At 34.3% G+C, this 23,963-nt stretch overlaps 3 protein-coding genes across 4 annotated transcripts; 2 read left to right on the forward strand and 1 right to left on the reverse strand.

Moving 5' to 3' along the window:
- Nucleotides 1-1,181: 1,181 nt before the first annotated feature.
- Nucleotides 1,182-11,607, forward strand: LOC110779075 (clathrin interactor EPSIN 1). 2 transcript variants are annotated; one of them, XM_021983603.2, is made up of 12 exons: nt 1,182-1,419; nt 1,585-1,637; nt 1,753-1,804; nt 4,915-4,994; nt 5,092-5,170; nt 5,286-5,369; nt 5,468-5,613; nt 5,709-5,936; nt 7,749-7,912; nt 9,142-9,338; nt 9,657-10,068; nt 11,043-11,607. In XM_021983603.2, exons 2-12 carry the CDS (start codon nt 1,597-1,599, stop codon nt 11,297-11,299), a joined length of 1,740 nt encoding a protein of 579 aa, XP_021839295.1. In that variant the 5' UTR covers nt 1,182-1,419; nt 1,585-1,596; the 3' UTR covers nt 11,300-11,607. The 2 variants fall into 2 exon arrangements, with proteins under 2 accessions (XP_021839295.1, XP_021839296.1); XM_021983604.2 differs by having other exon boundaries at nt 1,192-1,419; nt 7,752-7,912.
- A 1,364-nt stretch (nt 11,608-12,971) lies between these two features.
- LOC110789273 (chlorophyll a-b binding protein, chloroplastic) lies at nt 12,972-18,055 on the forward strand. The gene is made up of 5 exons (XM_021993924.2): nt 12,972-13,192; nt 13,379-13,567; nt 16,027-16,064; nt 16,983-17,497; nt 17,694-18,055. The coding sequence occupies exons 1-5, from the start codon at nt 13,137-13,139 to the stop codon at nt 17,709-17,711; spliced, it is 816 nt and encodes a 271-aa protein (XP_021849616.1). The 5' UTR covers nt 12,972-13,136; the 3' UTR covers nt 17,712-18,055.
- Nucleotides 14,349-15,604, reverse strand: LOC110779077 (uncharacterized). Its single transcript, XM_021983606.2, has one exon. It carries the CDS (start codon nt 15,133-15,135, stop codon nt 14,566-14,568), a length of 570 nt encoding a protein of 189 aa, XP_021839298.1. The 5' UTR covers nt 15,136-15,604; the 3' UTR covers nt 14,349-14,565.
- Nucleotides 18,056-23,963: the final 5,908 nt, after the last annotated feature.

Here is a 23,963-nt window from a genome sequence, read left to right on the forward strand (position 1 = left end):
AATTGTATAACAATCCATACATAAAATATTAATTCAACATGTAATTTTTATAAATTACACCTATATATAATTCATATATTACTAAATCATCACTAATAAAACTTCAAAAGACAGCCGAACAAGTGAATAACCACTACAACCGTCCATTTTTTAAACGAGCCTCATAAACGGGAGAACATACACTTGACCTGGGGGTAAGCTGACTAGACTTAGCCTGCAATCAAATTAGGACAAGTCAGCAAGTTAATATTTCATTTAAGGGGTAAATGTTCTGTTTTAGGGGGGAAAGAAATTCACTCTTTCCTCCATTTTCATCTTCAAGAGCGGGACTTTGACCTCTGTATTCTCTACAGAAATTATCCCTCCCAAAATTTCAACATTAAAAAATAAGTTAAAAAAAAATAGAACTTCCATAATCGTATTTTTTGGAGTGAAGTTTTCAGCCCTTCTGTAAGTCGTTTTTGTTCTTGACACTAATTTGTAACAAGTTTTAATGCATTGCAATTTTTAACTTCCCTTTAACATACTCAGATATTATGATATATTAGAAAACAAAACCCCACCCCAACCCCCTTTTTGCCTTCAAGAACACCATTTTTTTCAACCTTCAACACAAAAATGTCTGGTTTTTCTTTTAACACCATTTTTTTACAACACAAAAATGTCTGGTTTCTTCAAGAACAACATTTTTTATTACCTGTAAGAAAAATCCATGGAATACAGGATCATTGGATTACAATTTTTTACAAAAAACTTCGGTAATATCGAAGAAAATATGAGTTTGAGCTAGCTTAGGAAACATTGAAAATGAGAAAACGTGTATCATCTTCAGCATAAAGGGAATCGCTTTTTAACTACGAAAATAGAAACATCAGGTATATCAACATTCAATCACAAATTACAGTGGAATTAAGTGAACGGATCTTGTCAAAAAAATGGTTTCATCGTTTTCATCGAAATTAATAAGGAAAAATGAAGGGAAAATAAAGCCAAGAGCTTTTTGAATTTCAATTTCAAAATAACCATTAAAATTTTCATACTAACTGGACATGACTAGGATCTGAGTTGGATTAAATAAGCCAACTGAAGAGCATGGTACAATGACTCAACTTACCCCAGAGTAAGTGTGGGTTTTGCGCTCATAAACTAGTTCACTTAAAAAACTAAACTCGTTTGCATTCACTGCGTGAATAAATCGGCTAGATGATGCTCCGTGCTCGACGGCTCGTATTATTTAATTGAATATTTATTTTCGTAAAAATAAAAAAATAAAAAATAAAAAAGAGGCGAAAAGGGTGACGAAGTGTTCATTCTTCAATTAAGTTTCACATTTTCATGATTAAAATTCCTCCATTGCAACAACTTGCAATCTCCATTCGTTGCTCTCTCTCAAACTAGCGATTCCCGCTACTCAATAAGGTATTGCAACGAATTTTATTTTTAATGTTTTTGTTCATGAGAAAATCTAAATCAATGAACTCAACTTGAAATTTTCACAAGTTAAAATTAATGTTAGATCTATGATGTATTTTTTCATAATTTGTTTAATCATCATTGAATTTGGCGCTGTTATTACTTTTGTAGATCTTAATCAGCATGGATTTCATGAAGGTTGTGGATCAAGCTGTTCGCGAAATGTAATTCCTCCTAATTTAGTCTAAATTGCAATCTTAATGTTGATTTATGTAGAATTTTTTAAACCAGAGTTTTGATTATTTCGCTGATTCGGATAATTTTGAACCTTTATTGTAGAAAAAGAGAGGTGAACTTGAAGGTATTGAAGGTTCCTGAGATCGAGCAAAAGGTTAGTTATTGAATCAGAATGTATAATTTAGAACTAAATTTATTCATTTTCTTGTACCCATTTTATGAATCATTGAAATTTTATAATTGATGGCAATAATTTTCTATCCCCGGGTAAAATTTAGCTATAAGATCTTCGATTTTAGCTAATACTAGTACAGTACTTCGAATGTGTTGATATATTAAACTGGGTTCTTTCATTTGTTTGGTGAATCAAAAGACTGGATTTCCAGTGTTATTTTTCTTGTGGAAATTGGCCTGCTGGTTAATTGATCTAGAAGGCTCGACTTTGGTCTGGGGTTTCTGTTATTTCAACTGTGTGATCAATGTGGAGGACATGATTTGTAATTGACTAGTAGACTATATAAGTGAAATTAATGACAACAACATAGTATCTCAACTAGATTAGATCCCATGCAAGCACGGATATCTAAAATTATTATTTGATCATTTTTTATATAAAATGTTTCACTGATATATTTCTTTTTATAAAGCTAATGCATAATAAATAAATCAGTTACATACCCATTTTATCATTTAATATGCAATTTTCTTCCTACTACGTATTACATAGTTTATATGCTTAATATGCTAATTTGACCAAAATATTAAGAAAATAATGTCCGACTTTTATTAAGAATAATCCGAAAATATTAAGTATAATCCGTAAAAAGATATGTTGAAGTTTCACAATGTCTGACTTTTTATTATGTGATATCTCAGAAGTAAGAACTACATTTATAAAAAGAACGTGCTTCGGTTCCTAATAATCTCAAAGAAGAGCATTCTGTAATCAACATATAGGCCTCTAGAATTTTGGGTGTCACTTTGTTTTCTCGTACCTTCAATTTTCAATTAGGAAGTGAGTAATAGGGAAATTTGAACATTACTCCTTATCCCTAGGAATCGACAAAAAAGGAAATTTTCCCATATTTAAGTTTGTTGCTAAGGTGCATGTAGTTTTATTCATCTCTAAATCTATCGTTCTAGTTAATTGACCTGTTATGCTCTGTCTATAGAGATGCAATTGTCTAAATGGATACAATTGCTACTTTGGTGCATTTGTATTTTTTAATAGAATTCTGTATGGATCCATCAGATAGGCCTTTATATCTTTTTCTCTTTTCATCTTACCTCTTCCTTGGGAAGTGGGGGGTGGGGTGGGGGGAGGCAGTTGGAAGGATCAGCGTATGGTGCATGGAACAATTTAGGGGGGATGTTGATATGAGCTTGAGTTCTGGAGGGCTCAGCTCGAGAAGGCTCTATCTGAGTTCGTCTTAGAGTTCAAAAGTCACGCACAGCTGTAGCTCAAGAAACAGTGAAACACACGTGAGCCCGACCTTCACCTGAGCTTTGACTAAGCCGGGCTTCAGTAGCTCACAAGCCGGCCCAACTCATCATCATCCCTAGCACAAATGAAGGACATCTATTATTGGGGAGAAGAACAGATAGTATTTCTCTTAGTTGATTTCCACATTCTAATAGAATTAGGTTGCATTTTGATCTTGTATAGAGAAAATTAATGTCGCTATTATAATTGGTATTTGTGGGAAATTATAGGAGAGAATAGATAGATGAATATGGAACCGCACGAGTAATTAGAGATCTAGGTATTCAACTGCAATGACTATTGGCTCTTTTTTGTCTACAATCCTCAATTCACCTTTCTTTCTTTTACCATGTAGAGGACATGTATTTCTGCATGCTTACTTGAAATCTTGATTTTCTGTGAGCTCAGAGTTTCATACCCAAATTTATTTTATTGGTGTGAGTGGTCATCTTTAATTCTTTATAACTTTATTGTATGTCTGAAACGACGTTAGGCACTCCTCAGCTGAACAAAAACTCCCGTCTTTGATGGTGTTAAATCATTTGGTATAGTGCATACTTGCAAAATTGTTTCTAGGGTGGTTCAGCCTGTGCTGCTATTTTTCATTTTCTTGATAAGTTATAAATAATAATATTAGAAAGACACCAAGGGAGTGTCACACATATGAAGCATACATACAAAACCAAAAATCGTGAAGTATCACTCAGACTCTAAACTTGACCCAAGCTATACTAAAGCCTCAATAGAAGGATCTTACGGCCTTTACGAGGGGAAACTATTATACCCTCTAAATTCTGTTGGTTTTCTTTTCCAAGTGCACTACCAAGCACCAAGGCCGCTAATGGAACCATCTTTAACTGCTGTCTATCTATATTGATCAGAATAAGATGCGAGATTTCAGCTTAGGCATCTAATATGGGTCCAAGCTTTTGGCATTTACCCGAGTATAATTTTTTCCGGAGTTGGTATTCTTAAACACATGGTTAGCTTAAAATAACAACTATCTGGTTAGATGAAACCATTAGAGTCATTAGACTAAGGAATTGTATAGGTGGTCCTCAGTTTATCAACACAATGCCTTTTGGTCTTTGGACATTATTTTGTGATGCAAAATGTTTTCCTTGCATATTTACATGTCAAGTGCAATAAATCGATACTCCTTTTCAAGCAATTTATACGCAAGGAGTTGAGTACTATTTGCAGGGCTTAGTACTTGAGTCCAAATTTGTATTTTGAATTCGTCACTTTTGAGGACTTACTTTCCTCGGGGATAGTCTTTGTTTACTTTATTGTTGAAGTTCTCTCTTCAGGTGTTTATTAATGGTATTTGAGTAGCTTGTGCCTTTGTGAATTGTGGTACTGCTGATTTAGTGATTTCTCAGATTGTGAGGTTAGATAATTTAGACTTTAGCAAAACATTTGACAGGATCTAGTATTATGGACAGCTTGATCTGGATTGCTGCTAATCATCGTTGTTAAGATTTTTGGGATGAAACAATAACAGCCTTTTATCATCATTGCGCTGAGCGCTACGCCCTCATGTCAGTTGGGGTCAATTGTACACACCTTCCCCCTTTAGTTTAGGGAAGTGTTCTGCCAGACCTTGAGTGGTACCTCAAATGCACTCATCCACATCATAACTACTTAAATAACAAACTGAATAATACCGTGTACAACAATGTTTAGAAAAATGCGCCTGAGGAACAATTTGATATGGGGCTTGTCTTTCGTAACAATGTAGGGTTCTAATTATGGAATTTGACTCTCATGATTGATTATAGGTGCTGGATGCAACTGATAATGAGCCTTGGGGTCCTCATGGAAGCGCACTGGCAGAAATAGCTCTGGCCACCAAAAAATTGTAAATTCCATTAATGTCAAACTGTCTTTGATAGGGGGACTTTGACATTTTGATTTCTTGACATGACTGACCTTTTGTTGTTGCTGTTATCTACTAGTTCTGAATGCCAGATGGTTATGAATGTTCTCTGGACGCGATTGGGTGAAACAGGAAAGGATTGGCGTTATGTTTACAAGGTACACAATTTTTATATTTGCTGTTATTTGAACTCATAAAAGGTTTGTAATCCAACAAAGAACTCATGCTAATATCTTTTTCATCCTTTTCTCTGCATTGGTTTTCTTTATCCAGGCACTGGCTGTGATAGAGTATCTCATCGCCAATGGATCTGAACGAGCTGTTGATGAGATCATAGAACATACTTTTCAAATTTCAGTATGACTCCTTTCATCTTCCATTTCCTTTGTTATCATGATTGTGTCAATGAAATGTATATTCTTATATTATTTTGATGTTGCTTTGGACTGGTAAAGTCACTCGCAGGCTTTGAATATGTTGAACCTAATGGAAAGGATGTGGGGATCAATGTCAGGAAGAAGGCGGAAAACATTGTAGCCCTTCTAAATAACAAGGATAAAATAGAAGAAGCCCGGAAAAAAGCTGCTACTACCCGTGAAAAGTGCGTCTTGGAGTACTATAGATTTATAATCATATTCGTAATCCCGTTAAGTACATTGCAAACACTTATGAAATGCTTCATGCATCTGTTTATAGGTATGTTGGCCTCTCATCTACTGGGATGTCGTACAAGTCAAGTTCAGCTTCATATGGTGGTAACAGTTCCCAGAGCAGCAACAGGTATGGAGGGTTCAGTGGCAGATATGATGATGATGGTTACAGGAGCAAAAATGAAGATCATTCTGGACAAGATAAATTTGAGAAATTTGTTCCCAAGTCACATCAAGGAGCTTCTTCTGAAAGGAAAACATCTCATTATAGCAGGTAAACTGGAAAATTTTGCATTAATTTCTCTTTTTATTTTCTTTCTCCTAAGTCCCATCAAAGTAAATTGTTTTGCTTGCAGTTGAACCTCATATGCCAGGCTGATTTTTTTTTTTTTTTTTACTTCACATTTTCTGTCTTTAACTCTTTATATTCTGTTTATCTATAATGGACAAAATGTAGTCAAAGGCGAAGAAAGGAATGAAGAGGGAGGGTGAGATCTTTGGTGATAGTGAAAAGAATAAGATGCTTTGTTCCTTGGAAAAATCAATATTATGGTCATCCATGTTTGGTAAGAGAAATAGGGGTTGATCATGAATAAGTTTTAACCTAGAGGCAGGGATGTTATCAAACTACTGCAGTATGTTGAGCTCTCAAATATAGGGTTGGGTGTCCAGATAACTTTATTCAGGTGAAGGTTTTTCTGCTTGTCTGCATAAGAGGACCTATTTTCTTGGATCTTCCACGTCTGTTGAAACCCCCATGATAAGAAGATTATAAACAATCTTCTTTGCTTTTAATTGTAGACCTAGTCGCCTGCTGGTAAGGGGTTTGGATCAAAGTTGGTTCAAGACTATGTCTAAAGGCAAATTCAACTGTATAAATCTTCCAGTGTCTCATTCATATAATCATTCACGCCGAGAAATGTTGATTTCCATGCTGACAAAGTTAGAACATTTTCTTATCTACTGTTTGGCATTTGTGATTTTGCGAATAAATAAGAAGTTATAATTAATTACAAATGTTTTCTCCATTTCTTTTTACTTGCAACACTTCCCTAAAAAGGAAATATCACAAAACACTATAAATGGATTTTTTTTTAGTAGCAATATAACATATGCCCTCACTTTAGTCTCTTTAACTTCCCACCCACCCACTAAAAAATGAAACTTTCCATTTATGCCTTCACATAAAGTAGTTCGATTCCATTTTCTTAAAGTGTGAAAAAGTATGTTGCAAGTGTATAAAACCGAAGAAGTGCCAAATTATGAGTGAACTTCTCTTATACTTCCTCCGTCTTTTAATACTCGCAACGTTTGAACTTTTGCCACTATTCATATAATCTACTTTGACTATTCGTAGTGTTTTTTATATAAGATAAAACATAGTCATGTGGGATCTTGTTAGATTCGTCTCAATGTGTATTTTCAAAATATCAACTTTTTATAATTTTTGCATAAAGAGAATTTAAGATATAAATGATCAAAGTTGTGCATCGGCATGCGTGAAACTAACAAACGTTGCGAGTATTAAAAGACGGAGGAAGTATATGTTATCCTACTATGTAGAACAACCTCAATAACGATGATAACTTCTGATATGGTAAAGTAACAGTGTATAAGGATGTCGCTTTGTGGTTATAATACACTTAATGGAACAGTTTTTTCAGGAAAGGAATAGTTCAAAATATGTTTACCAGTTGGTCATAATGTACTAGGCTTCTCCGCCCTCCTTAGCGCAGTGTTGGTGGGCCGGGGTTATTGTATAAGCCGGTTGTTGCCTTGGGTATTTCTTCTTAGTCTTAGAAACAGGTGAAGCATATAGAAGCTTGTAGAATTTCTGTTTACCCCTGACCAAGTTATTTCACTCAAATCTGTATGCCGTCTTTGTGAATCACTGTTCAACAAGGTTGCATAGGCTGTGTAGTGAAGTTGTATACTTGCATTACTAGACCTCTGTTCTTTTACCAAAGGTGGGAGTCTGTATGTGATTTCTGGTTCTCATCCAACAATGCTTTTGCACTTACTAGAAATATGTTGTGAATTGAAGAAAGTAGTCTCTCTTTTGGCTGATTCTATGTTGTCTCTGCAGCAGGAATCAGGACCTTCCTTTAGCAGGTTCTTCAAAACCATCTTCAGGGATCAACTCCGATGAATACTCTGCCATTTCACATCAGAATGCAAGTGCGACTTCAAATGGACAGATAGATGATGATGATGATGATGATTTTGACCCTCGGGGTACTGCTGCAACAAGTAAGTCTTCAGTATTGATTCCTGCTAAGTCAAATTTGTCTTACAGTTGTCTGTTGATACATCTAATGGCTTTGTTGAAAACAAGGTTTATCCTAAGTCAAATTTATTTTGTACCTTATTTGTTTTAAAAAATATATTTTACTCATTGGTGGGCTGGGGGGGGGGGGGGGGGGGGGGGGTCAATCTTATCTTAGAATGAGGATACACGGTACTGATGCTAGTGTAAATTATGCTTGAGAACATTGTCATTTCAATGAACTTATGGTTTTCTAATTTGTGCCTCTTGACAACTAACAAAAGTAGTTGGCTGCATGTTTCAAATGTCTGTCATAAGAAACTGCCAAAAGGAATTGGTTAGGGACATAGGGTCCACATTGGCATATGTTACAGCTAGAGGCTGCTAATCAGATATTGCTGCTTATGACGCAGACATGCAGTGGAAGACAACCATCTTCTGTTGAATCAGATGCTATCATGCTACTGTTTATGGCTGTACTGGAACTCATATTGTCTTGTATAGAATATTTGTATGCTGTTAATTGAGGGAGGAGTCTAGGGTAGGTAATTTTAAATTTCTGTTATGGAAACACTACTTCTGTCACACTAGGAAAAAGAAAATGAAGCCCACTGTCCTGTGTTAACCCAAGGAGCAGTTATAATCCCTCGTTTGTTTTAAATTACAAAATATTGCCAATTGTCTACATGCATTAAAGTCTACTAAGCTCATAATTCATCACTTTATGACAACATTGCCAGTTGTTATTCAAGTCTACATTTTGAGATTTTGATGCCAATATATTGGGCTCTTAATGATTACCAAGCAGTAAAGTTGTCATGATGCCTAAATTCTTTTCAGTGGCAAAACATAATCGATTTTCTTGCAAGTATCTGTGTATCCTTCAAATTTATGATTAGGTGGCTTGAATATGACGTGTGAACATAATGCGTGACTGATAACATTTTGATCTCAAACTATCATTGATTTTGTGGAAAATTCTGCATAGGAGTGTGACTGCAGCGCACAACATTCACTAGTTGCCTAATTGGTGCATAACTGATACTAAACCAGAATTTTCGTATTTAAATGAAAAGTAGGAGTACAGTCCTCTTACCATCTCATGGAACTTAAAACCCAGTTTCTCTATTGAAGGTCCTATTACTTGCCTGGAGATTCTTCCCGTATTTTGCTGCTTCTGCTTATTGTTTCTGTTATATGCATTTACCTGCAGAGCCTGCTCCTGGAAGTTCACAACAAGTGGATCTTTTCGGAGAAAGTTTAATTGGAGACCTCTTGGATGCACCTACAACTACTCCCTCACAAAGCAGTGCCATGAGTAGCAAGTCATCCGATGTTGATCTATTTGCAGATGCTGATTTCGTATCCGCTGCTCCCCCAGTGGAAGGAAAAGCAAAATCTCAAACTCAGGTTTTGTGCTCGTTGTTAGATTTTCAATTTTCATATGAACATTAAAGTTGGAGCTTGATTGGGGTGGTTCTTTTATTTGTTCAATTTTCTTTTTATTGTGGCTGTTTTTATTAGTGAATCCCTTCATGTGTAGAAGTAAAAGAATTAAAGAATATGCTTTTCACTTCCACATGGTATGTGACAATATCTGTCTTATGGAGTTCTTCATTTGGAAAGCATAGATGTCATAACCTTCAAGCAGGTCTTTTGTTGTACGATCTCTTTGAAATTAGTCTCTAGACTCTATACTAACTTAAATTGTTTTGGACAATCATGCAGCCAAATATTGATTTGTTTGCTGCACAGCCTGCATCATCCACTGCACAACCAGCACCTTCGGCTGCAGCTTTTTCAACAATGGACTTCTTTGCAGCATCTGATCCAGTTGTGCCACCTGAAATAAAATCTGAAAGTACTGGGCCATCAAATGTGAACTTTGTAGATCCGTTTGCAACTATTCCATTAAACAGCTTTGGTGGATCTAATCTTCTTGGGGCATCTTCCACTCAAACTGATCAATTATCTGCAGAGCCCACAGAAAATCCCCTTAAGAATAATGCTGCATTTGACTTGAATGCCAAATTCTTACCAGAATCAAAAGCACCTCTGAAAAAGGACAATTTCCAGGTTAAATCTGGAATTTGGGCTGATTCTCTGAGCCGTGGACTGATTGATCTTAATATATCTGCTCGTAAGTTTTCTTTTTAGAAATATTTCCACTTTGAATCTAATCTGTGCATGCACTTAAAAGTTTGGAAGGACATAATTGTGTTTGCTGAAAGGCAACATTTGTTTTTGGCCAATTTCTGTCGTGGAATGGTTAAATTCATTTTTGAAAGACAGGCCAGATTTGTGTTTTCTAAATCCCAATACAGAACCTTGCTTCTCAAGTTGGCACTTCTGGACTTGTGCGGGGTTTGTAGAAAATGCTTGCATGAATAGGTTCCTTCATCCAACAACGTACAACCTTGTACTTCCTGCTCTGCCTTCGTATTAGTCATTAGCTACTGGTTTTGTCTTTAATTGTACTTGAGAGTTGGAAGTGTGATTAACTCTTAAGAGTGGTTTATAGGATAGGTGGTTGTCCCGTTGTCGTCCCGTTATCGCTTTTGGGTCAATTGGAAACAACCTCTCTGCAATTGCAGGGGTAAGGTTGCGTACGTTCGACCCCCCCTTACCCTGCTTCTTGCGGGAGCCTCTTTGAGGCAATGGGGTAATGATAATGATAATGATGAGTGGTTTATAGAATAGCTTATGGCTCAGCAAACTGTCAGAGAAGTGCTTTATATACCAAAAACATGCGAGAAAATCCCGTTGATTTGATTGCTAGTTCGAGTAGTAGAGGGTGTTTTAGAAGGGAGACCACTGTTATTGTTAGTTACAATTTGTTGAGATGTTCATTTGAAGATACATAGTTTTCTCTTCACTCCGCACCCTCTTTTCTTTGACTGGGTGAAGGAGAAGTTGGGAATGATGGGTTTCCCTCTTTCTTTTTGCTTTGTATAGTTTTGATTAATGTTGCTTCCCTGCGTATGATAACCTGTTATAATATATAGAGTTCTAGACACTGCTTATTGTTGTGCACTTGTGCTAGTGGTATGTAAACTACTCCGTAGTTTGGAACATTGGTATTAATAAATCTGGATATATTTGAACTCTGTGCAGCCAAGAAGGTAGATCTGGCAGGTATTGGAATAGTTGGTGGTTTGAGCGATGGTTCAGAGGAGAAGCAGAAGGCACCTGCATCTTATAACATGGGGTCAGCCATGGGCATGGGCATGGGTATGGGCATGGGTATGGGTATGGGTACGGGTACTGGATTTGGTGGAAGTGGTGCTAATCCAACGCAAACTGGTGGAGATGATTTTTTCTCAAGCTTTACCAGCAGCAGCCAGTATCAGTTTGGTGGCTTCCAGAAATGATTCATTCCATTCTTTTTCTTCTACAATTCTTTTTGTGACCTCAAATATTTGTTTGTTTGATGAGAGGCTTAAGGTTCGGTTAATTTTAACATGGTTGTTCTTGATCACTTTCGAAGAATGGATCGTATTGATTGAGATGTTGTGGTATTTCATCAAAATGAGAGTATTTTGTTAGAGGCTTAGTGCCCTCTAATGCAAATTAATGAGGAGCTGTATTTTGAGTGCACCTGATGGTTCTCTGTATGTAATGTTGTATGTACTTGAATTGAAGAGAGGGTAATAATATCTCGGTTCTATTGTTCCGTGTCCATGTATTCAAAATTCTGAATGAACCACGTTTATATGATGTCAAAGGGTTATCATTCAAGTAATTTGGTACTGTCAGAAAATTGGAAACCAAGTCCTTGTTTACTTCCTCTTGTGTTTTATTTTGGCTTTTTTTTTTTTTTTTTTTTTGGTTCTACTACGAGGAGTTCCCACCGCCTTCGGTGAGTGGACTAATCTCCCGCGGGAGTTTGCATAGATATCTCGATGGGCAGCATACCTCCCAATTGAGATTTCTTCCATTCCCAAGCCTCGAACCCGAGATCTTGGTTAATGAGCAAGAGGATCTCAACCACTCATGCCAACCTCAATTGATATTTTGGCTTTATTATTGCTAGCTATTTTCTCATATACGGAGTACTCATTCCGCATTTGTGAAAATTATTGCATGTATGCTGGTATGCTTGGAACCAACATAAGTTGGTGGAGTTGGTGGGAAACTCACCTTGTGACTTGGAGGTCACAAGTTCGAGCCCCATCAACTGCGAAATGCTTGGGAGTGGCTCAAGCGATGACCTGCGGAGCTGGGCTGGTTAACCTGTGCTAGGTGCTGGTTCAGTTAGGGTCCCTTCTTCTTACCTATTAAAAAAAAAAAAAAAATGCTGGTATGCTTGGCTCTTAGGTGCGCCTATGCGCAAAATAGAAACTTGCTATACGAAATAGAAGTTTTTGTATACAGTTTTTTGTTTAAGGTACAAATGTACATCCTTAACTGGTGATATTTGATGATAAAAAATTTATACTCTCTTTGTCCCTTATTGTTTGCTTCATTTGACTTTAAACGATCTTTAACACACAAGTCAAACTGTAACTTTAATTAAAAATTTAAAAGGTCGATATGCTATAATTGTACATTGAATAAGACCCCACATGTTACTCTTTTATAGATTTATAAGAATTCATGATAACGCGTTTTAAAGTTTGACCCCAAAAAATACAATAGAGCAAACGTTAGGGGACGAAAGGAGTAGCAATAAACAATTATTACCATTAAAATTTAGGCTTACTAGCTAGGTCAAAATAAGTTTTTTTTTAATCATATTCTCTTACTAATCGTTATCAGATGATTTCTTACATTAATCTATTAACTATAGGGTACTTATTTACTAACTACCCTATTATTACAACTAATAATTAGAGCTAAACCAAGTTGTATGATTTTCTGTAGACTAAAATTCTTATACAAGTAACTATTTTACAAACTTAACAACTACAGATGGGAAGCATAGAATGACACAAATGAGTATTGAGTGGGACATAGATATTACTACTAGGCTACTAGCCATGCATATTGAAGGAAAGAGAACCACAAGTTTCTGATTATTCCAAGCAAAACAGAAGACATGAGATTCTATATGCCACATGGCAATCCCATTAACCAATTGGAAATCAAACTTATCTATCTTTCAAGATAAGCCCACTCCCCATTTCTTACAATTAAGGCAGCATCAAAAAGCCCATTTGGGTTGATATCATTTCTACCAAAACACACAGCCAAAAATTCACAACAAATATGTCTTCTGTGTGTGCTTCTTCAGCCACCACAGCTGTTTGTGCTTCTTCTGCCAGGCAAGTTCTTTCTTGATCCATTATCGTTTTTAAAAATAAAAAATAACATATAATCTTTTATGTATTACTTTGTTTCATATGGCATATAATAAGCTTAATTAGAGTTTTAAAAAGATTACAAAATGTCACACTTTCCAACATAAATACCAGATCATATTGTAAGGTTTGTTAAAAAAAATGAAACAGTTCACAGAAGAAAGGAAATGTATTGGGAGCAACAAGAGCATCATTCCTAGGAGGAAAGAAGTTGAGAGACAGCAGCAAATACAGAACACCCGTTTCCTCAAACTCCTTCTCTGTCTCCGCAGCTGCAGCTGAACCAGAGAGGCCTATTTGGTTCCCTGGTAGCACCCCTCCTTCTTGGCTTGATGGAAGGTATATTCTTTATACCTTTTTTATTATTATTATTATTATTATTATTATTATTATTATTATTATTATTTATATTTAGTCTCCTCCGTGCACCCGACTTCTAGAATCGCGTATGTAAGGGTAAAATTGTAATTTGTCATAGAGATCGCGCATGTTTTATCTCCATCGTTTTCTTATTTTTTTTCTTTTGAATCCATGTAAGTGGTATAACACTAATAATAATGTTCACCATAGTGACTAATGCTCACTCTTAGAGCTTAGTCCACAGTCTAAATTTCGCCACAATTAATCTTGGCATGGGATATCTAATACTAACACCAAATCCATCAAACAAGCGAGAATTGTTAAACATCAACTGGTCACCCTTATACAATCATTTGTAGTACCATTACATAATACAAAGTATGTCATTACCGATAACGCAAATGACTTGTAATGTCATACTTCCTCCAATCTTTTAATACTCGCAACGTTTGGACTTTTGTTACTATTCCTATAATCTACTTTGACTATTCTCAGTGCTTTTTATATAAGATAAAACATAGTCATATGCGATCTTGTTAGATTCGTCTCAATGTGTATTTTCAAAATATCAACTTTTTATAATTTTTGCATAAAAAGAATTTAAGATATAAATGATCAAAGTTGTGCAATTGGCATGCGTGAAACTAACAAACGTTGCGAGTATTAAAAGACGGGAGGAAGTATTATTTTCGATACAAATACCAAGTTAATGGTACCAATATGAGTCTATATGAACTCAAGTCATTTAGATACTTAGATCTCCTCCAAATAAGCACTCTTAAACTTCAATTCCTCAGTTTAGCTTAATACCAATCAATTCAATACAAGTATCAATTCAATTAATACACTTCAGGATGGATTATATATTGCAGCTCAGGACTCAGGTGATTAGCATTAAAATTAAACATTATAGTTTAACATTGTGATCATATTTGTGAAATAATTTATCACAAAGCATACATATCCACTAACAAAAATCAAAGCTCATCCTCCAACCTCAAATACTCACCAATATCACCTTGATGAATGACCACCATAGTTTGCGGGTCTGATTTACGAACATCCTTGGTCGATTTGGTGGCGATTCCGAAACCCAAAGGAACATCAGACATTGAATAAACAACAATACCATCACCACCATTTATATCTTCAGTAATCCTCCCTAAATGAGCCTTCAACACAGCATTCCCATACAAAAACGACATCTCTGAGGTCGGTTTAAGCCATACCTTGTGCTTCGCATTCGGGGCCAAGAGAGATAGAGCGTGAATTGTCAGATGGAAGTTCCCACTGTGGGTGAACTTCCCCACTTGTACACCCAGTGAAACCAGCAGCTCCTTCGAAACGTTTGTTGCGCGTTTCACGAGTGATTCACTAGCGTAGTACACACGATTCTTCTGGAGGCGGAAGCAGTACCGGCCTGGGAGCGGGTCTTGTGCGGGCCCTTCGTAGGATGGATTGTCGACGATGTTCTTGAGGTTGTTGCCGACGAACTTGAAGAGTTTCTCGAACACGATGGTGGTTTCTTGCTCGTCTAGGGTTCTCATGTTCTAGTACGATGGTGGTTATTGAGGCGGCGTCAACGGCGGCGATTAGGGTTTTAGGGAATACCGGTTCACTTTGGTCAAATTTGGGAGGGTTCAGACTTTAGAGAGAGATCACGTTTATTTTTAAGTCTCTACTTGATTTATTTTTATTGCTTTTGCCCCTTTGTATGTGTAAAGGTAAAATCTACCTATTACTATGGTGTAAAATTTTCCCGCCTAAAATATTTTTCAAAAATATATATATTTTTATTTTTTTATTATTCTCTACCTTTTTGTAAACTATCTTATACCCCCATAATGCAAAGTGCAGCTTCTGGGGCCAGTCTTTGTAATTGGTTGTCATTTTCATGATGATGGTTTTGACATTCTTGTTGGCTTCTTCGACTGCCCCATTAGTTTGCGGGCGATAAGGCGAAAAACGGTGATGTTGAATTTTGTACTCATTGAATAGATCTTCACACTCTCCTTGAAAATGGGTTCCCTGGTCGCTAATATGGAAAAAAAGTTAATAAATTATGGCAATAATAGATATCACGTGATAATAATTTTGCTAAATATTTTTTGATAATGTTTTAGTCAAATCGGTAGTATAGTAATGAAAAATATATTCACTCGATATGTCGATCAAATTAGCATATTACACATATATAATATGCATATTAGATTAATAAATTTAAATGAGTATGTTGATTTTTTTTTATAATTATGCAGTACTTTGGGGATATTTAGTTAAATATTTTATGAAAAATAATTATCATAATCCGTGCGTGCACGGGATCTAATCTAGTACTGTAGTACATAGAGATCACATTTGTTTTATCCCGCTTTTCTTTATTTTTGTGCAATTTTATTGTTTCTGATTAATTTCATATTATGTTTATGAAATTGCAGCCTTCCAGCAGACTTTGGCTTTGATCCTCTTGGATTTGGTAAGTCCACTTAAGACTTTTTTCCTTTACGAAATACTTTGACTTTTGACCCTATTCACAAATTTTAATTTGACTATCATTTATGATTTATAGGTAATAAAAAATATAGTCGTGTGGTATCTTGTTTGATTTGTCTCGATATATATACTTTCAAAATATCAACTTCTTATAATTTTTACGAATGCAAAAATAGAGATATTAATGTCTAAACATTTTCATTAGCAAGCGTGAAAAGTTAAATTGTCCCCATTATTTCGAAACGGAAGGAGTAAGTAACAAACACGCACGTGACATTAATTTTTGTGACGTACGGAGTATATTATTTAAAAACAACCCTCTAAGTCTATGATGGCTTGGATCCAAATACAACATCTTTAGTACCAACACAGAATATGTCAATACCAAAAACGAAAATGAAGTTAAAGTAGCTAACGAGTAGCTGAATAGGCTAGACTCATTATCATTTACTTGTATCAGTTATCACCCCTAGTTACAAAACTATGTAAAGGGTATCTAGTCAAATTGTACCATGTTTTAATTGAAATGTGGTGAAAGTGGAAGAATTAAGCAATTTTGTAGGCCAATGATTAGATACATTACCATTGTCAATATTAATTTCAATTTTCAAGAAAACGATGTTAAATAGATAATTCTATGTATGTAACTACGTACCATTACCATTATATATCCGGGTGTACCATGTATATACTATAAGGACACTCATTTTTTTGCTCATTTGCTTGTTTGATCAATCTCTTTGTAATGAACAAGTAGCAAAAAAAATTACGTTTGGATTTACGATACATATATCTGGATGGATGAACAATGGAAATTGTAGGTAAAAAATCTAATGATATGAGTTTTGTTATGGAATATGGACCCCAAAATCTGTAAATAATGTACATGACATTTAAACAGGTTCGGACCCAGAAACATTGAGATGGATGGTACAATCAGAAATAGTACATTGCAGGTGGGCAATGTTAGGAGCAGCTGGTATTTTCATCCCTGAATTCTTAACCAAACTTGGCATCCTAAACACCCCTTCTTGGTACACTGCTGGTGAACTCGACTACTTCACCGACACCACCACCCTTTTCGTTGTCGAGTTGGTTTTGATTGGTTGGGCCGAAGGACGTAGATGGGCTGACATCCTTAAACCCGGTTGCGTCAACACCGACCCAATCTTCCCCAACAACAAGCTCACCGGTACCGATGTGGGCTACCCTGGTGGGCTTTGGTTTGACCCATTGGGCTGGGGTTCGGGCTCGCCACAAAAGGTTAAGGAGTTGAGGACTAAGGAGATCAAGAATGGTAGGTTGGCTATGTTGGCTGTTATGGGAGCTTGGTTCCAACACATTTACACTGGGACTGGCCCAATTGATAACCTCTTTGCTCATCTTGCTGATCCTGGCCATGCCACTATTTTTTCTGTAAGTGTATTCATTTTCGCTTTTTATAACTTATCCGAACTTATTTTATCTGAAATAAGTCAAAATAACTTCTTTTTTTATATAATTTATCTGAACTTATTTTATCTGAAGTTATTAAATAAGTCGAACATACAGAATAGACGACCATTAATCACACTCGGATTATATTGATGCAAAATAATTGTCCTTTTTTCAGGCTTTTACCCCCAAGTGATGAGAGCAGAGGAAGAAGCTAGAAATGTTGGTTGTTCTAGGATAAGAGGAATGGGTTAATTTAAAAGGGTATTTGGAGGAAATTACGAGCAAATCAGCAGATCTTGAATGGTTGTTTAGTGGTTGCACCTACGAAATGTTGGAGCTTTGTACAAATGCCTCTTGGATTTAATTAGTACATAATTATGAAATTATATCATCTAATCTTAGATTTACTCACAGAAAGTCTTCCAATTTTCAAATTTCTATGGTTTGATTAGTGTGAGTTTCGTATGCCTGATATAAAGTTACATGAACTATGCATGAAAATAATCCAAGTTGCAACTATTTTTTCTTCGTCTTTTACATTACATGTTTATTATATAATGTACATACATCAATACTCATATCTACACGTTTATTATATACTTGGATGCAGGGGCGGACCAGGAATTTATAAATGGGGGTCCAAAAAAAATTTATGGTTTTTACTTTCTAATTTCTCGCATTTGCTTCTTTTAGGGGGTTAAAGTGGATTGGTATGTAGTCGAAATATTAAGAACGCCATAGTAAAATATATGAAGGATTTATGAACTTTAATTTTGGGTTTTCATAACAATAAAACTCAACACCTAGTCCAAATTGCAACAATAACTTAGCGCGATTTAAATTTACAATTGATAAAACGAGTTTTTCATACTTTGACGGAGATTACCTTTATTACAATAATTGCCACTAAACAAATAGCACACCAAGACACTAATAAAAAAGGAACATCATTTTTAACGCTTATGGAGAATTACGCTATTATATAAGATTAAATTAATTAACCCAATAAGTCTAAAAAACATACAACTATAAGACTATAAAAGTGGAGTATAAAAAAACATTACTATTTTTTTGTGTTTTTGTAAAAGCAAAATCATGAACCATTATAGGAAAAATATATTAAAAAAACAATGAAGGAAAAACGACTTGCAAAGGGAAAAGGAAAAAAAAACATGAAGAATTTAGAAGATCTACGAAGGACAAGTAAAAGACAAAAAAAGGGAAACAAATGAAAAAAAAGGGAGAAAAAAACACATTTAATAGGGAAAAGGAAAAAAAAAACATGAAGAATTTAGAAGATCTACGAAGGACAAGTAAAAGACAAAAAAAGGGAGAAAAAAACACATTTAATATCCCTTTAGGAGGATTTGAACCCTGACAACATGTGTAACATAGTATTCAAGTAACCATTATGCTACAAGTGTATTTCATTGTCATCAATGTACGTCAATTACACATAATTTAACTATTTTAAGTGCAATTAATTACCCTAATATTAATTTTACAATTTTTTTCAAAAATAATAGGGGTCCCTTTAGACCCCTCCGGATATCCGTAGGTCCGCCCATGCTTGGATGTACATAAATCAATCTCACATGCTTGGATGTACATAAATCAATCTCACATTCTTAGTTCTCCTTGCATATGGCAGGATTATATAAAAATTTGATGTCTCTTTTTTCATTTGCCTCTACGCTATATTAAAAGTGTTATTGGCTTTTGATGTATGGAGTACAAGGGACTAAGGGAGTATTTCGGAGAAATGACAAACTAACTGGTGAGGAAAATTTTAAAATCCACTAAACTTATTACTCCATATTAAACTAACATCACTATTACAAAGTATTTTAATTTAGGCCTTGTTCTATTCACCTTATTTCCATTTATTTCAGGAAAAATAAGTTCAGATAAGATAAGTTCAGGAAAAATACGGGTTGGCCAAGTACAATTTATAACTAAAATAAATTTTGATAAATTCAGTTAAGTTCAGATAAGTTCAGTTAAGTTCAAATAAGTTCAGATAAGATAAGTTTAAGAAAAATAAGTGGAAATCAGGTGAATAGAACGCAGCCTTAGTTGTGTAAATCAGCACAAGGAGTTTTACTTTCACACATCCATTATTATTTTTTAAAATAGTTACTCTGTATTAGCTTTCAATTGGTTGATACTTGACAAGTCACACCTCTACATTTAAAATAAAAAATAAAACAAAAATACACCTCAAAATTAGTAGTACTAGATATCTAAAATCGGAAATGATAAAGGTCGCAACATGCGACTTTTAAGACGTGTCACAATGATGACATGGCATGCTTATGTGTCATGATTTAAATTGGAATATAAAATATTTAACTTATATATCCTATTAATACATGTTTAAAATAAAGGTAGGAAAATCTTAATATTCTAATTTGTTTCTTTTTTTATATCGATTATCTTATTTATATGTTTTCATAGTAAAAATTTTGCATTGATAGTAAAAATATTATGATGACTCATAGCCTACGTGTCGTCTATATGTACCAATTAAACTCCAACACGTGAAATTGCGACAACTAAATGTTGTCGTAACTTGCGACCTTTATCATCACCCATCTAAAATATGGACTTATTTGTGGACAATGGTTAAAATAGAAGTGCAAGTTGAATAGTTGATTGATAATCAATGAGTGAAACTTTGTCAATGCATGAGTAATATAAAACACGATTTTTATAATGAAAATGTATATAATTTTTATGTGGGACAAAGGGAAAACAGTTGAAATAAAAACTAAAAAAATACAAGTAAATTTTAATTAATTAATCTCTTTGCTGTTTGTATTAGAGCATTATTAGTACTCATGTATTAAATTAACATATCCATTGACTTGAAACACTTGGCAAAATATATTAATGCAATTATAAATTCCCACTAGTTAAATTCTTGCAATAATTAACATAATTTCTCCCAACAATTATAAAATAAATGATGTGCAAAAAGAGACATGAAAGAAGTCGTTATTTTCCAATTGCAATACGGAGGGTTGTTTTTCATTTTTTTTTTGTTTCCCCTACATAGAATAGAGTACTAAGAAAAACAAGTACTACGTACTATGTATTAAAAAAATAAGCACTAAAAAAAAACAAAAATTAAAAAACATAATAAATAAGAAACTAATTTGGCTCCAAAGAATACAAAGTTGAGCTAACACCATTCTCCATCGCCGATTCAACATGTAAACGGGGTGAAAGTTTGGTAGCAAAAAACAGAACACCGAATCAAACCAGACTGAATAAGAAATTCGGTTTGGTTTTTTTTTCTATTCGGTTCGGTTTGGATTGAGATTTTTTTAAAAATTGGTTTTATGGTTTGTATTGGACTGAAAATTCTGAAACCGAATAAATCGAACTAAAACCGAATAAATTGAACTTGGCTAAAAAGTATAATAAGGGACAGAAAATTGGCTAAAACATGTACGAAGTATAATATAAACCCAAAAACATACCCAAATGAAAGACCTATAAAAATTCGGTTTTATGGTTTGAATTGGACTGAAAATTGAAAATTCAATTTGGTCTGATTTGGACTAAAAGGTTATTTGGTTTGAATTCGGTTTCAAAAAATGAAAACCGAATTAGTTTGGTTTTGATTCGGTTTGGACCTTAATCCAAACCGAAAACCGAACTTTCACCCATACATGTAAATGTGCTTGATGGACATACAATATTGTTGTTCAATGTCTAAGAAATATAAGGCTATGGTCAACAAACACAAACATTTTTTTTTTTTTTTTTAGCAACAAACGAATATTAATTGGATCAATACTTCAATAGTACTAGTAACGTATAATTGTCTAGTAGCTAGCGTAAATAACATCACTTTGAGAAACAAGACAATTCATGGGCGGCTTCTAATAACACGTCTTTTTTTTTTTTTCATGTGTTTAGGCCCCCAACTTCTTATATGAGACTGTCCTCACCATCAACTGATGGTGAGACCAGTTCACACTTGCGAATTTAGGTATGTTATTTCTATAGTTTAGACATGTTACTTTTTTTTTTATAATTTTAGAGGAGGTATTTTTTTTAGTTTAGGTATGTTACTTCTATAGTTTATACATGTTACTTTTTTTTATACGGAGTAGTTTTAGGGAAGATACCTTCTTAGTTTAGGTATGTTATTTCTATAGTTTAGACATGTTACTTTTTTTTATATATAATTTTAGAGGAAATACTTTTTTTAGTTTAGGTATGTTACTTCTATAGATTATACATGTTACTTTTTTTATACGGAGTAGTTTTCGGAGAGATACCTTCTTAGTTTAAGTATGTTACCTCTATAGTTTAGACATGTTACTTTTTTTTTTAATAATTTTAGAGGAGGTATTTTTTTTAGTTTAGGTATGTTACTTCTATAGTTTAGACATGTTACTTTTTTTTATATAATTTTAGATGAGTTACTTTTTTAGTTTAAGTATGTTACTTCTATAGTTTAGACATGTTACTTTTTCTTATACGGAATAGTTATAGGGGAGGTACATTTTTAGTTTAGGTATGTTACTTATATAGTTTAGACATGTTACTTTTTTTTATATATATAATTTTAGAGGAGGTACTTTTTTAGTTTAAGTATGTTACTTCTATAGTTTAGATCTGTTACTTTTTTTATATATATAATTTTAGAGGAGGTACTTTTTTAGTTTAAGTATGTTACTTCTATAGTTTAGATCTGTTACTTTTTTTATAGTTTTAGGGGAGGTACGCTATTGGTTTCGCGCTCGTCACACCATCAAGTTGATGGTGTGACTGGTCTCACAGGAGACGCGCTAGTTGAAGCCTCGGTCTCGGCCTCCGGGATGTTTATTAGTAAACCAAGTCAAACTTGTCCATACCGATTATTCAAGCTCATATCGTACATGAAACTAAATATTTAATCTTCTAAATTTAATTTGATTGACATAAACTCTATTAATTATATAAAATAATGTTTGAGGCGGTGTCACTTTGAGTATTCTAATGGTATTAGAATTTAATAATTCTTAATATTGTGCAATTAGAGATATAAATGATAATATACATTAGCAAATGTAATAGCAAATGGAACATCATTGTGGAATGGAAGAGTCGAAGTGAGACGATTATACGAAGTAGAAGAGAATCCGTTTAAAAGCTAGATATTACCAAATCACCAAATATTAAAGCTACTGGGGGAATCAATAAAAATGGCAAGAGTTAATTAACCAATTAAGTATGCTTATTATGCCTACTTTTTTAAATTCCAAGCACTAATTGCTTGTACAGAAAATTAATATTCCCTCGCTCCCTAATTGTTTTTCCTATCGACAAAATGTGATTTATTAAAGATTTGAGCAAAATTTTGTAAAGAAATGGGAGAAATGTTGTCTTTTTAACCTTTATGATTGTATCCAAGTGGGAGAAATAGTGAGTACCTGTTATTATATATACTTCGTATATAAGAAAAGGGACAATCTTTAAAGAACGAAATAAAATATACAAAATGACAAACAAATAGGGACAGAGGGAGTATCAAATACTCCTTCCGTCCCGGAATACACGCACCGGTTTGACGTTTTACACTATTCACATAATTCACTTTGACCCTATTTTATTTCTAGTATATGAAAATAAAAGTTAGCATATAATACATTGTTGGTTTCATCTTAACATATATTTTCAAAATATTAATATTTCATAAGTTTTTATAATATATAGTTAAAGATATTGATGGTCAAAATTGTGCATTGGCAAGCGTGTTGACTCGAACCGGTGCGAGTATTCTGGGACAGAGTGAGTAATTAAAACTCAATACCCCGTAAATTACCTTATTGATCAAAACAGGCCCGGTGGTGGCCCTGTGCATCCTGGTCAACAGCACAGGGCCACCAAAAAATAAAGGGCCCATTTCGAAAAGCCCAACCACCTATTAAAAAAAAAAATGAAAATGCGTGTTAATCTCGGCGAAACAGACGTTCAAACTCCAGAAATTCAATTCAAGTTCTAGGAATTCGGAAATCACGGCATTGGAAATCAATCACCTCACCAACTTCCCAAATTTAGTTTTCCTACTTTTCTTACTCAAGATTCAATCTCCATAACTCTATTCAATCACCATGATTCATCTCCCCTAATTTAATTTTCTTTCCTATTCCAAATGCTCAATTCCAAAATATTATTTTCAAATTTCAACTGAAATTTCACATCAGATTATCAATTTGACCGAAAAAACAAAGATTTTACTATCAATGGAACCGATTTTTTCGCAACAAACGGCTAAATTTTTCAAACAAATCATCAATTTCATATTTTCATTCCAAGAAAATAATTATCAGATTGGGATTTGGGGATTGAGGGATTTGTTGAAGTCTTGAAGATGATGAACAAGATTCACAGAGGCAAAGGTATTTTCTTCTTAATTTCGTTATTTTACCATGGAATTTCCGATTTC

This window comes from Spinacia oleracea, chromosome 1 (assembly GCF_020520425.1).
Source record: "Spinacia oleracea cultivar Varoflay chromosome 1, BTI_SOV_V1, whole genome shotgun sequence".
In the NCBI taxonomy this organism is placed as follows: domain Eukaryota; kingdom Viridiplantae; phylum Streptophyta; class Magnoliopsida; order Caryophyllales; family Amaranthaceae; genus Spinacia; species Spinacia oleracea.

Bases quoted from the DNA above. Each gene is read 5' to 3' on its own strand.
- LOC110779077 (XM_021983606.2), bottom strand. From the start codon at position 15,135: ATGAGAACCCTAGACGAGCAAGAAACCACCATCGTGTTCGAGAAACTC.
- LOC110779075 (XM_021983603.2), top strand. From the start codon at position 1,597: ATGGATTTCATGAAGGTTGTGGATCAAGCTGTTCGCGAAAT. The intron at 1,638-1,752 runs GTAATTCCTCCT...CCTTTATTGTAG, and splicing joins GATCAAGCTGTTCGCGAAAT to AAAAAGAGAGGTGAACTTGA. The intron at 1,805-4,914 runs GTTAGTTATTGA...GATTGATTATAG, and splicing joins TTCCTGAGATCGAGCAAAAG to GTGCTGGATGCAACTGATAA.
- LOC110789273 (XM_021993924.2), top strand. From the start codon at position 13,137: ATGTCTTCTGTGTGTGCTTCTTCAGCCACCACAGCTGTTTGTGCTTCT. The intron at 13,193-13,378 runs GCAAGTTCTTTC...AAAATGAAACAG, and splicing joins GTTTGTGCTTCTTCTGCCAG to TTCACAGAAGAAAGGAAATG. The intron at 16,065-16,982 runs GTAAGTCCACTT...ACATTTAAACAG, and splicing joins CTTTGATCCTCTTGGATTTG to GTTCGGACCCAGAAACATTG.